The sequence below is a fragment of the Equus quagga genome, chromosome 16, assembly GCF_021613505.1.
Source record: "Equus quagga isolate Etosha38 chromosome 16, UCLA_HA_Equagga_1.0, whole genome shotgun sequence".
NCBI classification, from domain to species: domain Eukaryota; kingdom Metazoa; phylum Chordata; class Mammalia; order Perissodactyla; family Equidae; genus Equus; species Equus quagga.
Genome location: NC_060282.1, coordinates 21263873 through 21282516, shown reverse-complemented (window position 1 = coordinate 21282516; position 18644 = coordinate 21263873). Strand labels below are relative to the sequence as shown.

The 18644-nt window shown below is 39.1% G+C and overlaps 1 protein-coding gene across 1 annotated transcript in view; it reads left to right on the top strand.

Annotated features, from left to right (window-relative positions):
• Positions 1–17861, top strand: part of MAL2 (mal, T cell differentiation protein 2) — a 29171-nt gene extending 11310 nt beyond the window's left edge. The window contains exons 2-4 of the mRNA XM_046642269.1: positions 3003–3173; positions 12588–12743; positions 15539–17861. Of these exons, the coding sequence (XP_046498225.1) occupies positions 3003–3173; positions 12588–12743; positions 15539–15610 (399 nt within the window). The 3' untranslated portion in view covers positions 15611–17861. The remainder of the gene's footprint in view (positions 1–3002; positions 3174–12587; positions 12744–15538) is intronic.
• Positions 17862–18644: the final 783 nt, after the last annotated feature.

The window sequence follows — 18644 nt, the reverse complement described above, 5'->3', positions numbered from 1 at the left end:
TTCATAGCTACTAACAAGATTATGGTTAAATTTTTTAATATGCTTTAATATTCATGACTTAGATTTATTTTATAAAACTTCCTATGTTGATTGGTAATTTTTTATTTCAAGTTAGGACTTGAGGTGTACCACCACAAATATGAATTTATTAATTGGTGCTTTAGCTATCATTACTTAGGTGATAATTTGTTATGCTTTCAAAAATGGTTTTCAAAGTAGAAATAGTTGTAAGACTGGGTCTTTAGACACTTGAATTAAAATTTGTATTTGTAACTTTTGGTGACTTGTGCCATTTGGACATTAAGCAAAATACAAGCGATTGTTGGTTTTTAATATTTGGAGTTCCAGCTGTTTTCATATGGGAACTAGGAGTTTATTTGTTCACTAAGCAAATATCTGAGAGTCTTTTGCATGCCAGATGTACATGCTCTTATGATATTACCTGTGTGTGTGTGTGTATGTGTATGTTTGCGTTTGTGAGAGTGTTCGGAGGGGGCAGTGAAGTTGATTCCCATTTGCCTGTAGGTGTCTTCAGGTGTATAGCCTAGGTTTTTGTGTTACCAAATCTAGCATAGTGCCTGACTGATAGTTAGGAAAGGATTATTATGTAAATTAATAAATGGCTTCAGATGCAAAGACACGTAAGGCAGCATACTGCCAAGAAGTCTAATAGCGCAGGTGGACTGAAAGCCATGGAATTACAATGTTTCTCGTTGATGTAACATATCACAATAGGGAGCTGGTCCAGGGGAAGGAGGGGTCCCTGAGCCTGGGTGGAACTCAGGAAAGACTTTTTGGATGACATGCTATTCAAAATGAGCTATGAATGGGAGTTTCTCAGATACACGTGGGAAGGGAATGACATTGTGGGCCAGCATTTGTCAGGCCGCTGGGGTGTGGAAGAGCTTTGTTTCTACTGCAGATATTTTTTTCTGTAATGTAAAATATGAGGGGCTTAGTGGCAAGAGACAAGGATGAAAAAGACAGGTTAGATCATAAAGGGCCTGGAATGCCATGCAAAGGAGGCATAGCCTTTATTGCTTTAGTGGTAGTATGGAGGAGACCGCTGTTGTTAGATTCATAAAACTGACTGTCTTCAGCCCCAAACAGTTTCTCCTCCTGTGTTTTCTCACTTACTCCTAGTTGCCTAAGCCAGAAATCTGGGTATTTTCCTTGTCTCTTTTGCTGTCATGTCCCACATCTGATCAGTCACTGACTACCATCACATCTACTTCTAAATTTCTCTCTGATTCATTCATTTCTCTCTGTCCTCAGTGCTTTGAATCTAGATTATACTCGGTTGTTGTAACAGTCTCCTATGTGGTCCGTCAGCCCTCCGTCCTTTCCTCTCCAGTCCATTGTCACACTCTAGCCAGAGAGAAACTTCTAAATACAAATCTGATTATGCTAGTTCCTGCTCAGGGTCATCTCTGGTCTCCCATTGCCCTCGGGTGAAGTTCAACTCCTTGACTTTGCCTTCAAGACCCTTCAGCTCGGTGCCCAGCTCACACCTCTGGGCCGTTGCCCACTTGGTGCCTGCTGCTCTCATCAAGCTGAGCTCTGACCTTTAGCTCTGCAGGGCTCTCTCTCAGCTCCCACCAGGTCATCTTAAGACTCACCTCGTGCCCTGAAATAGCCATCTCCTCCCTCTGCTACTCTCTCTAACCATGTCCTTCAGATTGTTGCTTCCAGGGAATGTTTCCTGACTTGTCAAATCTGAATTTAGAGCTCTCACTGTGCGACATGCAGTGCCCACTATTTGCCCAATTGTGACATGTATGAAGCAACGTTTTCATCACTTGCTCGTCTCTTTTCTATGAGAGACTGTTAATCCTGTGATGATGAAAACCAAGTGTAGCTTGTTTACCATTTTACTTCCAGCACTTGGCACGATACCTGACGGGCAGTAGATATTGATTGAATATTAGATCCATGAGTATCGAAAGTACCTATTCCCCTGCCCGGAACATAGTAGAGTGACAATAAATGATGGTAGATTTTATTGTTTATTATCATGTACAACAGCTGCAACTATTATTCTATAGGCAGTAATCTCACATGTACAAATAGGTCATGATAAGGACTGAAACGTGGCCCTTAGAAGTAACAAGTTAACAAGTTATGGCTGATCTTTGCTAATAAACTCCCTGAGAAGTGGTGACAGCAGAAGCCAGTGTACAATAGTCCTCCTTTATCTTTAGTTTCAGTTACCCATAGTCAACTGTGGTCCAAAAATAATGCCACGTCACAGTGCCTACGCCATTCCCTTCCTCTCATTGCAGAGGCACTGTATCATCTTATATCATCACAAGAAGAAGGGTGAGTACAGTATAAGATATTTTGAGAGAGAGAGAGAGACCACATTCACATAACTTTTATTACACTATACTGTTATAAATGTTCTATTTTATTCTTGGTTATCGTTGTTAATCTCTTAACTGTGCCTAATTTATAAATTAAACTTTATCATAGGTATGTATGTGTAGGAAAAAAACATAGTATATATAGATGTCAGTATTATCTGCAGTTTCAGGATCCCCTGGGGGTCTTGGAACCTATCTCCTGTGGATAAGGGGGGACTACTGTAGAGTGGTTTGAAGAGTAACAGCAAGGAGAGGAGGTGGAGACCAAGCAAAGATGAATTTGTAAAAATGGTTGACTGAAAAGAAAAATACTTCGAGCAGTTGCCAGAGAGGCAGCAGGGCCAAAGGAAAATATTTTTAGAAATGAAAGAATGCTGGGCCTGTTCAAAGGCTGAAGACAAGAGTCCAACATGAAGGCAGGTGCAGAAACAGGTGTGGAGTCATATTGGGCCTGCAAGTAGAAGCACTGGCCTGCACCTGAGGGAAGAAGGCATCTGGCATAATGAGAGAGAAAAGAGGGTGGGCGGGGTTGCAGGAATGTGCACAGGGGCCTGGGAGAAACAAAGGTGTGGTAAGGGTGATACAAGAATGTTCGCTTCTGTTGCCCAAACCGATTACCGTCTTTCTCTTTTCCTTCAGGTGTTCGGGGGGCTCGTCTGGATTTTGGTTGCCTCCTCCAACGTTCCTCTACCTCTGCTGCAAGGATGGGTCATGTTTGTGTCCGTGACGGCGTTTGTCCTTTCCCTTGTCTTCCTTGGCATGTTCCTCTCTGGCATGGTGACTCAGATTGATGCCAATTGGAACTTCTTGGTAAGGGGTTTTTAAGTCTATTTCAGGAAAATGTGAAAAGCTTATAAATATCTTCTTCTGTCCCGAAATGCCTGATCCCCTGTTCTATCTGTTGCCTATAGTGGGAGAGAAAAGGTCAGACCTCAGGTCGGCTGTGCTGCCATGTGGCTGCCTTGCTGGCCGGCAGGTTCCAGTTTGTGAAATTCCTGTGCTGATAGAGCTGAGCAATCTTTCTGTTACTCCTTTATGAGTTAGATGACCTTTACTCAATGACTGTTTTATTTCATTCAACAAATGAATTACATTACAATTATTGAACTATTGACTAGATGCCTTTGTGAGATGGGTGCCATGACATATATCTTAAAATTTTCCATTGATTTCTGCTTCATATTCTCAATACATATATTCTTTTCAGAAAAGAAGTAGCTATATCTTCTACTCTCCAAATACTTAGAAAAGAAAAGGGGATATTTTATATTTGTTTTCAACTTCTGTCCTCAATTAACAAGAATTGGTAAGTTTTAAGAATTGAATTTGTAGTCAACACAGTTTTTTAAATTATGACACCATTATATTGGATCAACTTATTTTCCCTTCCCTCGTATAATAGAGGGGCCTCTTTCATGATTGTGGTTATTCTTGCTCTAGGACTATCTCAAACTGGCCCAAGGGAGCGTGAATTCCAGTCCATGGTGGACAGCACTTTGATGAAGTTCATGGAGAAACCCTCATTAGGTTTCAGTCACATTTTAGTAGTTACAAACTTAGATTAGGCCTTTAGAGGAAAATATTTGTTCTTGTCTTATTTACAGAGCGTAAGAAGAACTATCATCCCAAGTGTTATCAGCACCAGTGATGTGTAGCAAATGTGGCTGCCCATTAAACCAGCCCAGGGGCAGGTGGCCTGGGTGAGTGTGAGGCTAAGGAGGAAGTGCAGAGCAGTGGTTACGGTCATGCACAGGCTTCCATCTTGGGTCTGGTTTGCTTAATAACTGTGTCACTTTGGGCAAAATATTGAACCTCAATGAATTTCAATTTCTTCCTCTATAAAAGGGTAATAATAATACCTACCTCAGCAGATATTGTTATGGAATAATAGAATTAATGTATTATAAAGTGCTCAACTTTGTATCTTATTTATAATAAGTGATCAATAATCATCATAATTCCTTAAACATGCTGACACTTGCAATATAAAACTTTGAAAGTCTGTTTCCTGGGTTGCTCATATGGTGTTTTCCTGCATTTTTGCCTTGATTTCTCATTAATGATGAGAAAATATTTCTAATAATTGGTCAAGTGTGAAGATCAAAGGCCCTATTTAAGTTACAGATAGATGCTTAATCTTGTCTTTCTAAATGGCTGGGTCTCCCATAATAATGTGGGAATGAATCAGTCAATCGCTAATGTTGGTAAGCGCCATCAAGCTCTTTTAGTATCAGGCCCAAAGATGATATTTTGCCAGTATGTACATATAGCCCTACTGCTTGTTAATACATAGTCGTTGCCCCAACCTGCTACCTCTCCCCACGTGTTGTGCCCATCACCCTGACCCTTCCTCTGGGACCTTCCTGGACCTCCTAATAGCCCAGCAACCAAAGGGTTAATACCTGGAAAAGTACTGAGTCTCTAGGATCCTGCAATGCCCAGCATTCTTTCTAATTGGTTGATGCACATGCCTAACCAATGTTTAAATATTTTTTCAATATCACTGCTGTTTTATTAGACATATGTCCCTACCATTTTTTTTTCCTTTTGCTTATATCGAGTCTTATCTTTGGTGTTGAGGATCCTTTAGGATTCCTAAATTTGTATTTCCCCCCAGTTTGAAGCACTAATATCTGATGTTCAGACAATAAAATGTAAGAGGTGTTTTTCCTTTTTAATTAAACCACTTTATGAAAAGGACAATTGAAATTGGAAAGACCTACTGGTCTGTCTGTGCCATAAGTCACCTGCAGAGTTTATCCTGTGGTTTTATAGCTGGAGCAGTCTACTCTTACCGAGGGAAAAAAATGGTGATAGCAACACACAACACACACAGCAGTGGTTGTCACTGCACAGCTTCATCGTATGGTGGGTACACTTTCAAAGAGCCAACTCGTGCCTTCAAGGAGCTTACTTAAATCCTTGCCATATTTAGAAAGGGCTCCTTTTTTCTCTTCTTATGTGATTTTCTACATGCTGAGTCATTTTTGACCACATGGTTGCTTTGATAGGTTTTGCAATATGTCTTGCACACTGTCAACCAGGAAAATTTTTGAGCCATGGATATCATGGAGTTGTCACCAGATGGTAACAGTTTTTAATTGCTGCATTCTGGAATTGTTAGACATCAATTGCTCAAAAGACAATTGTTTCCTCCTATGATAACAGTTTAATATCGCCTATATTCCATGCATGAAGGAAGCAAGAGTGAATTTGATAAAGAATTTGTTTTCTAGGAGTGTTTGTTGTGGGATAGTAACTAAAACATTTATAGGTTCTAGCTTTTATTGATCAGGAGATTAAATTCACATTTATGGTAGATGACTTCAGTATTTTTTCCCAAGCTTTCTAGCTTTGGTGTAAATGAGGAAATAAAAATATAATTTGTAATGATGTATATTTAATGCTAAAAACTTGCCCCATTCTAGTTTGGGGAGAGAAGCAGGTTTTTATTTTGAGATGGTTTTTATTTATTGGGTTTTTTTTTGTGGAGAGGAAATAATACTATTTTACCCAACTTTAAATAAACGATGCCATATTTATTTTCCCTTCATTGGGAGGTTGGATGTTAAGGAAAGATATACTTTAGAAAAATAAAAGCTAAAAAAACCATCCTGTACAATTAAATGTTTCCTTTTATTCCCCGAAAGTTACTGTAGCTGGCACACATTTGACCATTTGCCTATTATGGACAGCACTTAACATTGTAAATGTCCTAAGCTATATTTTCTCTCCCCACATTTATTTATTTATTTGGCCTTTATGACAATTTTTTATGAAAACTATTATCATCCTCATTTTTACAGATGAGAAAACTAAAACTCAAAGTGACTGTTGTCCCTTTTTCATGTTGCTGTCGTGTAAACCAGGATCGCCTTATCTACAATGCAGCTTTTTTTTTTAAACTAGTCAGTGAAAGTTTGACCTTAACCTGAGGAGTAAGATGTGGACTTGAGATAAGAATGTAGAGGACAGTCACTTGTTGCTGAAAAAAAATCGAGCTACCCTGGAGGCTGAGTTCACCTGAGGAAAAGGTGGAGGCAAGTGGGTGGCACTCTGGGGTGTGTGAGTACTGGGAAGATTGGCAGAAGAGCAGAAGTGTGTGAAGTACTCAGAAAGGGGATGGGGTCATCTGCCAATGGGCAATACCAAGGGCTTAGGACAAGTGGTTCACAAAGGGTGGTTCCTGACCAGCAATATCAACATCACCTAGGAACTTGTTAGAGATGCAAATTCTCAGGTTCCATCCAGACCTGCTGAGTCAGGAATTCTGGGGATGGGGCCCAGTAGTCTGTGTTTTAACAAGCTTTCAAGGTGATTCTGATGCATGCTAACCTTTGAGAACCACTGGCTTAGATCTGCATTGTCCACAACAATGAGCAAAATTTGTGGAAGACCTTTTTGCACACATCCCACACATAGCAGGAATTGGAATAAGATGTCCAGGATGGCCAAATATAAATGCGGGTTAGCTCTCCAGTGATCGGGAATATTTTCTGAACACCTAATATGTGTCTGGTCCTATGCTGGGCCCTAGAAACACAATGGTGAACACGACAGGCCTGCTAGTGGCCTTCAAAGAGATTGTTGTAGTAGACAATGGCAGTAAAGAAATGATTACACAATTGATACATTAGTTAAAATTATGCTAATGGCCAAGAAGGAAATGCTCAGGGTATGAGAAGAGCACATATGTCATCTTCCCAGGTTCGCTGGGAAGCAGACTCTAAGATGGATTTAGAAGTGCTAGAGATTTTTTTTGAGAGGGAGGAGAGGAAATAACACCTGTAAAAGATAATGGGGGAGGAAGTAGGATAAGGAAGAGAGGTGTTAGAGTGTGCTGCCGATTGACAAAGTCTTGGCCAAGTCAGTGAGAAGCTCCAGAACACAGCCTTCCCTTTAAGAATCTGGTGTTGGGCAAAGCAGCCAGTATGCCCATTGTGCCATCATTAGCTGGATGCTACCCAGGAAGAATGTAGTCTTGGCCCCAAAACAGCAGTAGATCCCAAATCCACTGAAGCCAAAGCTGTCAGCTAATGATACTCCTCACAGTTGAATGTCAGGTTCTTTCTTGAAGGGAAATGTATGCAGTGCACGATTATGGATGCTACAGTCCACTTCTTGCACCGTGCAGGTCCACTTCTTCACACATGACTGGGGAGTTGCTCCTCCAAGGTTCCAGTGTGCCTCTCTTCCTGAAAGAGAACTTGAAAGAGAGAGTCTGAAGGGACAAACTACAACTCATCTAACTGGAGTTGATCTTAGGGTCATGACTGGTACTCACTGTCTCCCTCTTCCAATAGCTGTCTTAAACTCCTCTTGTTCAATGCTCCTGTCTCCTGGTCCCCGTGGCTTACCTGGTGTTGTAATCCAAATCCTCCTTCCTGATAACTGTATCCTTTCTAGGCCATTTTCACTGCAGTTGTCATTTTTAGTCACAGTTGGGCAAGAGAGTTCCAAGAGGGCCCCAGATAGATCACCTGAATTCCACATATATTCCTTCCTGCCCTCCTGTGTGTCAGCATCCCTTCCTTCTACTGATGATAAGAGTAAGCTACTCTTGTCAAGATGGTGACTCCTCCTCTTGCCTTTTGGTCCCTGGACACAAGGAATCCAAAGTGCACAGGCAGCAGCCATAGCTTATAGTTCAATGAGATGCTTGCTGTACCCTCTAGCAAGGGTACACCCCTTTGGGGACCAGGACTTCTGCTCATGCAAAGCCCAGAGTTGCAGGGACAGCAATCACAATCTTCTGTCAGGTCATTGGGATGATGGTAGATGGAGAAACTCCTATTTCCACCCCTTGATTCCCATTCTTCTAATGAGGACACAACACCATGTAGAAAACTCTTCTTCACTGCAGCTACTGCATCCTGAAGGATGGCTACACATCCTCACGGAGTAGTGCTCCAAGCTGTGCCTTCAGCCAGCCATTCTATCATGCTATCAGGTCAGCAGCTTCTAGATGGTGCAGTATATGATACGACTCATGGTCCTGGGCCACTTCTCACTCTCCCTTTGCTAAGAAGTTATTCTCTTGGTCAGATGCTGTGTTGAGTGGATGCCTCTGAATCAGGAGTTCTGTAAGTCCCTGGATAGTGTGGTGGCTTAGGCTGTGAGGGAAGGAAGTCAAATCCATACTCAGAATGAGGGTCTGTTTTTGTGAGAATTAACTATTATGCCTTCTAGGAAGGAAGGAGCTCAGTTTCATCAGTTGGCTACTAGGTGAGGATAGTGCCATATCAGGGTCTCAGAGTTGGTCTCTGTTGCTGTTAGGGTCAACATTCAGAAGAGGCAGTAGCTAGATCAGCTTTGGCAATTAGGAGGCCATGCTATTGGGCCTTTACGTAGCCTCCTCTTCCCAACCATGGCCTCTCTGTTCATGTGCCCATAATGCCAGTCATCAAGTGGCTGATGACAGAGTCTGGCTAGCATGAACTGGGCATGTCATTTTCCCTGTGTGGAATTCCAAGGTGAATGCTTCTAGGAGGCGTTACCATCGGACAGAAAGATCACATTTCGGACTTCCTGCCTAATTCCATATGTCCATCTCCCTGCTCCATACTTCCTTGTCTCTGAACTTTTAGTCTCTTATTTTCCCAGGGCCCTGAACAACCTGCCAGACCATTTACCACTAACCGTGAGTCTCTGTGTATTCTCCCCTTGGGCCACTTTGCTTTCCAAACAAAGTGCATGAAATGCTGCACCACTCATAGTTCCATCCATTAGGAAAATATTTCCTAACCACTGTCTTTCAATGCCAACCCTGAATGTGGCTACAGTGCATAAATAATGCCGCTGCTGTCCCTTTTCACCTTGCAACCACATGTTGTACCACCATAAACAAGCTCAGATTTTTTCTTTCTCCTTTAGTTAGGCATAAGGGAACCCCTCCCCCATGTGGCTGTAGGTGTGAGCTGAAGAAGGAGGCAGTACCATTCTGGTAGGTGTTGTGGGGGCTACCTGCTCAGGCAGCTGACTCATGCCCTCCAGCCCAGCTCAGATTGCTCTCAGATGTGCCATTTCCATCTTAAGAAGGCTTGCTGTTGGCCTGCCTGACTTTATGAGTTGGTGGCTTTGATAGAACTCAATTCATAATGGGAAGTTCTGGATACTTGGTCACTTAGTGTCTCGAGATCAAGTGTTCCTCCTCTACAAGGGCCCAGTAGTACACCAGGAGCTGCTTTTCAAAGACATGCAATTCCCCCCTGCATGTTACATGCCTGACTCTAGAACTACAGGAGTCTACCTAGTGATCTCTCACTACATACTACATCTCCTCCTCCAACACCTTAGGGTACATATGTTCCTGTAGATAATATGGATAACTGGATAGTATGGCCCAAACCATACAGAGTTAGAGTACAAGAAGTTTATTGGATGGTAATACCTATGAAAGATGAAGGGGGAAGAAACAGAATTGGACAAGGAAAACCTTCACCATAATTCTATTCTGATACTCCTGAAAAGGGGAGACGAGACAGAATTAGGCAGGAATAGGCAGATGGCATATGGCATGGTGGGGGGCAAAAGTAGGGGGCAGGTGCAGATGGTAATTGGTTGTGGGAAGAGGCTTTCCAGTCAGAGACAATACTGTATGTAAAGAGTATTAATCTTGTGTCTGACCAGGCAAGGGCAATAATAGGAAAAATAAACAAATGGGATTACATCAAACTAAAAATCTTCTGCACGGCATGAAAACCATCAGCAGAACAAAAAGACAACCTAACAATTGGGAGAAGATATTTGCAAACCATATATCTGATAAGGGGTTAATATCCAAAATATACATAACTCATACATCTCAACAACAAAAAGTCTAACAACCCAATTAAAAAATGGGCAAAAAATCTGAACAGACATTTCTCCAAAGAAGATATACAGATGGCCAACAGGCCCATGAGAAGATGTTCAACATCATTAACTATCAGGGAAATGCAAATCAAAACTACAATGAGATATCAGCTCATTCCCCTCAGAATGGCTGTAATTAACAAGACAGGAAATAATAAATATTGGAGAGGGTGTGGAGAGAAGGAAACCCTGGTACACTGCTGGTGGGAATGCAAACTGGTGCAGCCACTATGGAAAACAGTATGGATATCCCTGAAAAAATTAAGAATAGATCTACCATATGATTGAGCTATTCCACTGCTGGGTGTTTATCCAAAGAACATGAAAACACAAATGCATAAAGATACATGCACCCCTATGTTCATTGCAGCATTATTCACAATAGGCAAGACTTGGAAGCAACCTAGGTGCCCATCAAGGGATGAATGGATAAAGAAGTTGTGATATATATACAGAATGGAATACTGCTCAGCCATAAGAAATGATGAAATCCAGCCATTTGTGACAATATGGATGGAGCTTGAGAGTATTATGCTGAGTGAAATAAGTCAAAGGGAAAAGTCAAACACCATATGATCTCATAAGTAGAAGATAAAAACAATGACAAACAAACACAGAAACAGAGATTGGATTGGTGGTTACCACAGGGAAGGGGGGTGGGAGGAGGGTGAAAGGGGTAATTAGGCACACATGTCTGGTGATGGATCGTGATTAATTTTTGGGTGGTGGACATGATGTAATCTACACAGAACTCAAAATATATAACGATGTACACCTGAGGAAAAAAACGTATCAACCTTGAGGTATGGAGTGCTTCCTATGGACCGAAATGATGCTGAAGTGGCTGAGGTTCAAAGAGATGTGAGGGTGACATCAGATGAGGCTGGTGAAGAAGGCAAGGGTCGTATTATATCAAGAGTTGCAGGCCCTGTCATCAAACTTTTCCTGTCCCTTTTAAGATAAAATAAGCCATTTCTGAGAGTCATTTCTGAGACTCTACCTCAGTAAATTAAATAAATGCCTAGTGATCTCAAATATATTTTTCTCCTAATCTTTAATTAAGATCTAGCTCTGTTACATTTAATCCCTAAACATTGTGACATTTGGATTTTGACCTTCATCAATTAACATTTTTTGAATAACTACATGTGTTCGATCATTTCTCTTATAGATCAGACATGTGGCCAGTATGTAGCACCTCTCTTAAATCTTTTGAAAGCATTTGTGAGTCGGTTAATAAATTAGAGGTGTTAAGGAGAAAGCATTTTTAGCCCTGTCCCTTTGTAGTTCCCACCCCTGGTTAGTTAACTTTGTCCTTATTGTTCTAGGCGTGGTAAGAGCAATTCCTGTGGACAGCTTTGTTTGCTGAATGGGCATTTACAAAGGCAATGCAGTGTTCTTCTTCTGTAATATTGCTGTATCAATAACAGTTTGATAGGGAGGAAAGAAAGTGGACTTTGAAGCCAGACAGACCTATGCAGATTTGAGTTCTGCCTTCAAAAGTTCATCTTTGTGTGACTTTGGGACAGTCACCTAACTGAAAAAAAGAAATTCCCTGTTTGTAAAGTGGGAGTAATAAATAGTGGTTGTAAGGATGAATGGTAATGAATGTAAAGTACATGGTGTGTGGGAGCTGTTAACAAAGATATGCAGCAACATGTTGATGGCATATTAATTCAGGTGAGACGATGTGAATTTTAATAGGTATATTTCACGTTAGTGCCAGCAACATATGAAAGAACCTAATAACCATTGAGTTTTGTATGAAAAGTCCCTATACTTTTTATAGAAGTTTATGATATATTATTTGTTTTTTTAGAATATCAGAAGATATTGAATTCTCTGATTTCATAGGTCTTCTGTATCTTGTAGTGTATGAGGTGGCAGTTGAATGGATTAAAAACAATAATTGCTCAAAAATAAAATACCTAATTATAAAATGTGTATATGTATTATTTACCTATATAATTGCTACAATAATATAGTTATATAATAACTATAACAAGATGTAATTTAAATGGTATTTCATTTGAATTTTAAGGACAGCATATATTATTTCTTTTTTATGTTATGTTAATATTGATCTCTATGGCACCTTAATCTAAACTGAAATTATATATTTTATTATAAAATTCACTGTATTAAAAGGTTTGCCACTGTGCCAGTTACACTGGGTCGGTAGATTTTTGTTTGGATTCTAATAGCTTGACCTTGCTAGCGCAGCCAAAATAAATGGCAAATGTAGTTAAAGATCATTTGATTGATATGTTCCAATCTTCCTGAATGTAAATTTCACCATTTGAAATAAAGAATAACAACAAAATCTGAGTCTTTTCATTGTCGATGTCGCTCTTTTCCCTCCTCCCTCAGGATTTCGCGTACCATTTTACAGTGTTCGTCTTCTACTTTGGAGCCTTTTTACTGGAAGCAGCAACCACCTCCCTGCACGACCTGCACTGCAACAGGACCGCGACTCTGCAGCCGCTCCTGAATGATAACCAGTATAACATAAACGTAGCAGCCACAGTAAGTGTGTGATGAGGACAGTTTACCAGCACTTCTCTGCCACTGCCAGGGTCTCCAGGAAACTCCTCAGGCAACAATAATTTTTTTTTAATAATAGATATTAGCATTAAATATATAACAGCTATTTATCTGTACAGTAACCTTATGAGCAAAGTACTATTATTACCCCCTAGTGCTGTTGGTGATGGAACTGAAGCACAGAGAGGTTGACATTCATGCGAGATTATAGACAGTCTGTGGTAGTGGTTGGCCTTGCCGAAGAAAGTCTACTTTATAAAAAGAACTAATTGTGCTTTTCACTTCTTGTAACTTCAGACCTGGTAAGGGAGATGTGTTCTTCAGTGTTCAAGACCTATTGGTAATCCATTTTAATTTAATGAATATTTACCGAGAGCCTACCATGAGGCAGGTAATTTGCTGGGTGTTGGGGACGGGGATGAATAAGGCACAGTTGCCACCACTGAGGAAAGTCCAGGTGTGTAGGAGAGGTAACTATGCCAGCCATTATGGTAGGTGATATACAGATGAAATGTATGCCATGGGGAAATTTTTTGAATTTTTTATCCTCAATTCTTATACTTAAATGAGTTTGTCATTTTGTGTTGACATAGGAAATTGGAATAAATGATATATTATTTCTATTTTCATAACTTTTAAGGTGTCAGAAATTTATTCCCTGAAATGTCTTGATATTTAATATGACTGTGTAGCAGGTTAGTGACCCTAATGTTTTACTGTTTTATGCAACTAGCATATAAACAGCCCAGGACTCCTCATGTAGCCACTAAAATCTATCTGGAACAGTGCTGTCCGATAGAACTTTCTGAAATGATAGAAATGTTCTATATATGCACTCTCCAATATGGTAGCTACTAATTCATTCATTTTAATTAAGTTTAAATTTAAATAGCCATGTGTGACTAATGCTTATCATATTGGACAGCACAGGTCTAGAGTCGGGGTTTTGAAGGGTAGAGAACCAATGATTCTACTATCAAAAGTTTTCCAAGTGTCTGTTAGGATTTGTCAAAATTCATTGAGAATCTACAATGAATTAGACTGAAGGTGGGATTGCAACAGAAAAGAGGCATGGTTCTAGTAGTTCAGATCAGTGATTTTTATACTTTCTTTTGTAAGAAATGAAACTGTCTTACTTAATGAACTCTTACTTAAAACCCAACGAATGTAGAAGGAAAAAGCACAGATGGCCTAGTTGGAGTAGAGGAAGGGGGTATCGAATGATGCCCATCCTCCCTTCTCATAAAACCGCCTCTCTCTACCTCATCATATTTGAGGTACTGTCATGGAATCCTCGTGATCCAGAGATCACAGTTAGAAAACCGCTGGTTTTAACAGTTTTACAAAGCAGAGAAAAGTTTGACAACTTGGATTTGACTTTTTTCCATCAAATGTCCTTCCTATTAGTCATCAATTTGGATATTCCTTTACTTCTTCCATCTACTCCTTTTTAATAGTGCGGGCTAAATTCTCATTACCTCCCTTAGATACTTGAAGTGGCACCAAATTGATCTATTTATAGTTGCCCTAAGATCCTACTTTCGTAAGACTACTAGATGCTCAAGTACTTGATGGTCGGTGGTGGATGTCATTAATTTCTCACTAATATTCCCTTACCCTTAGAGCCCAGTTTTCCATGTTCTCCATAGTGTGATTCTGTTCTGGCTGTCCCTATTCTGTCACTTTGTCTCCGGTATCCTTCTTTTTCTCTCTCTGCCTAAGGGAGGCTGCCTTAGTAAATCTCTATGTGCTTCAAGTTGTACATTAGATCCCATACACTCCAGTAGAAGTAAATCTTTAGTTTCTGAGTTTTAATAACAGTAAATGTATGAGCCATTCCTTTGTGACATATATATCGAGTCCCTCACTTTTATTTTTATTTCAGTATACCTTAGAGAGAGGAAAATTCCTTTTCACTAATAATAGGCATCAAAAGTGATCATTCTCATTCAGCAGACAATGTCTAGATTAGAGATGTATCAGAGAGACAACCAGCAGAAGAAGGGTGGGGTGAACAGCAAAATGGTAATTATACTGTGAAAATGTTCTATAGATGAATCTGATCTTCCTTCTCAGAGCTATAGTTTCCTGGTAAAGGATCCCTGCACTAAATCATAATGTTTTACCATATGTAATTGCTCCATTTTGTGGTTTTCTATGGATCATAAACCCCAAAAGGGTGGGGGAAATATCTACTATTTGTTTATATGCACCAAATGTACTAATGTATACATATTTAGTGCTAAAGAAATCCTTATTGAACACTAAGGATAGTAATTCGGAGCTGAGTGTACACTTGAGGAATATCTCCCATGCCAACCTGTTGATTCATTTCTATGAGTTTTCTTAGTTCTAAAATCATTTCCATTGTCATGGAAATGATTTGATACGTCTTCAAGTCCTGATAGTTACACTTTCTTTGGCTGTGAGATCACTATATGAATAGACACCTCCTAATGAATTTTTGAATTTTGAATGTGATGGGAGATTCACATATAACTAACATGTGAGTCCAGTATGTGAACAAATGTTCAACCTAACGCTGTCCACAAATAGGAAAATTTTTAGGGGCTAGAATGTTTAAAAGGGCTAATGATGTGAGGGGATAAAACTGTAGTAAAAATCATCAAAAAATGAGATGAACATAAGCCATTTTCATGAGTGTTGAAGTAGCTTTAGGTAGGTTGGTCAGTCTTTAGATAGTTGTTCTTAGGATGAGTGTTTCCTTAAGGTCAATGTTAGAAATCTGATGTGAATTTTTGTTTCTTTTTCCTTAGATTTTTGCCTTTGTCACAACAGCTTGTTATGGTTGCAGTTTGGGTTTGGCTTTACGAAGATGGCGACCGTAACACTCCTTAGACACCAACTGTCTGTGTGTTAGTTTCATTTGTCTACTTTATATGTCTGATCAATTGGGATACCATTTTATCCAGATATAGCAACATTCCAAAAGTAATTTGTTTAGTATATGGAGAGAATCTAAGTACAAGTTTTGGTTCATTTCATGTATGGAATTTTCGTTTTATTATGATGTTAAGCAGAGAAATGGCCTTTAATTTTACATCTGTCTCTTTCTGTTTTTTTCTTTGAAAGAAAATTTCCATTTATATCTATGAAATACACAGATAGTGTTCATAAAAAAAGAAGTATCTCTTTTATTTAGTTTCTGAGTCACCTGAATCTTAATTTTAATAGGTAACTAAAACTCCCTTAAAAATCCACATTTCAAATAGGCTTCTACTTAACTCTATCTTTTAGTATAAAATAGAGATCGGCACCCTTTTTCTGTATAAGTCCAGATGGTAAGTATTCTAGGCTTTGTGGGCCATACAGTTTCTATTGCGACTACTCAACTCACCTGTTACTATAGGAAAGCAGCCATAGACAATATGTAAATGAATGGGTGTGGTTGTGTTCCAATAAAACTTTATTTACTAAAACAGGCAGCAGGCTGGGTTTGGCCCGTGGGCTGCATGCTGTAGTTTGCCGACCTCTAATATAAAACTTCAGTTATGTGTTCTGTAGTTTATTGAACTAATCCTGAAAGGTATAAAGCTAATTAGATAAGCCACATAATATTTAGTCTCATTATGCAGTAATCCCATTGCCTTTGTGTAAATGGTCAGATACCCTCAAATGGGTTTATAGTTTCTCAAGCTAATTCAGGCAGAGTCTTGGATACAGGAAAAAGTAATTTATGAAGTGAACCTTAGTTGCTTAATCAAACTAAGGGTCTCCTAACAACTGAGCAGAACTCTCCTCTGGCATCCTTAAAATGAGATCCCCAGAGACCATTAACCACTACTGGAACTGGTATCTAACTACTTATGTCGTATTTTGGATTTATTTATGCTTCAGAATACAGCTGTTTGCCCTGTGCATGAATATATGAATATTTGTGTGTGGATATGTGAGGCTTTACCAAATAGAGCTCTTTGAAAAATTAACTTTTTACTTCTAATTATTTTACATTACTTTCTGAGTTAGATTTGAATAGAATATTAAATATAACAAAGTTGTGGATTCTTACGTGTTTTGATAATAGGCCTGACTTCTATGTTGTTTTTTCATTGTTGACAGATATACAAAATCAATTTCAAAACAACAGCCGTCACAAAAATTGTCTCTATGTGAATATCACAGAAAAGTCTTTTAACCCACCTGTAGAGACCCTGGTCATGGAAAGGTGCCAAAATAACTTGAATTGGAGAACAAGTTAGAGTTAGTCCCCAGCTCCCACCACACAGTCCAAGCAGTGTGCTTATTTCTTGCTCCAAGAGGGCTACCTCTGGGAAAAGAGGGCTTTCGATTGTTCTGTACTTTTAGTCCTTTGGTTTTTTTACTGAATCATCCCCTAAGAGTGCCATGTACAAGTTAGGCTATTAGATTTCGTGGAACATAGAACAATCCTGAATGAGTAGCATGATCAGTGTTCAATGATCAAATGCTGTTTACGTAATAATACCCTAGAAAGAAGAATCTTATTAGACTTTCATTTGTGATGTAATTATAAAGATAAAAGACATGTTTCAATATGTGGCAAGAGGAAATCAGTCTTCTCATTTTATACTCACATCATATCTTTTCTATAATATCCAACTTCCTTGGTTTTTCTAGCTCCATACTACATACTTAAACCTGTATTATGAATTGTATATTACAAAGTCATAAATGTGCCATAAGGATATATAGACCATGCTAGTTGGAATCGTTTCAAGTTAGTCTGCTAGATTTAGTTTTGAGATTTTATTTTTGTTTCCAAGGGATAACAGGTCCATGCTTGGTGGCACTAAATTAAATGGTTTCATGAAACTGCTTTGATGGCACTTTTGTAAATGGATTGCTTCTAGATCATTAAGAACCAAGCCTAAAACTCATCTAACTGTGAATACTTAGATTTGTACATTAATCATGCTCTAGATTTGTGAGTTGAATGACAAAGCACTTGAACAAAAATTATGGCATTTGAGGATTTCTTTATATATCTTAGCTGTAAAAATGAGAAAGTGTTGGTTAGTTTTAAAATCTGGTAACTCCACGATGAAAAGAAATTTATTTTATAAGTGTTATAACTCTTAATAAAGTATTCATTTGATAATCTTCTGTGGTCATCTATTTTTTATACAATTCACTTTGAAATTCAGTTAAAGGTTTGGTAAAAAACTTGACAGATTTGGAACTTCTAGACTCATATAGAAGAGTTCTTTAAACATTTCTAGGTAAAAGTCTTTCAGGAAATGTCAGTAAATCTTTTTTCTTTGATGAAGGTCAAAGTGCTAAGTCTTTGAAAGTGATATTATAAAGGAAGTTTAAATTATACTCTATTTTATTTAAAAAGCATTGATAGAGTGCTTAATGTATGCCAGGTAGTGTTCTGAGCATTTTTTCAAATATTAACTCATTTAATTCTCATAATAACTCTATCAGGTAGATACTACCATCCCATTTTAAAGATAAGGGAGTTAACACGTAGACCTTAAGAAACACCCAGGGTCATGTACCTAACAGGTGGGGAAAGTGGGACTTAAACCCCAGCAGTCTGGCTCCAAAGTGCAGCTCTTAATGGCTGTGCATCCCTCAGTTCTCCCAGATTTTACATATTTTATATATCCAAAACCGTGACCCCTTTTCCCCCCAGAGAAGTTTTTAGCAGAATGTTTAATAACCTAGTTGTTTATGGTAGATGTCATCTTTTAGAACATTTTCATCATAACCAAGGACTCTTGAGTTCAGCTATAAGAATTTAGGCCAAACCTGCATGATAGAGAAAAAGCGAGGCTGCTTTGGTCTGCAAAGGTCCCCAGAGTGCTTGGCTACCTGAATATTTCTCTGGTCCATTAGTTCTGGTATGGACTAGGAGGTGTCAGTCTGCTCCATTGCCTT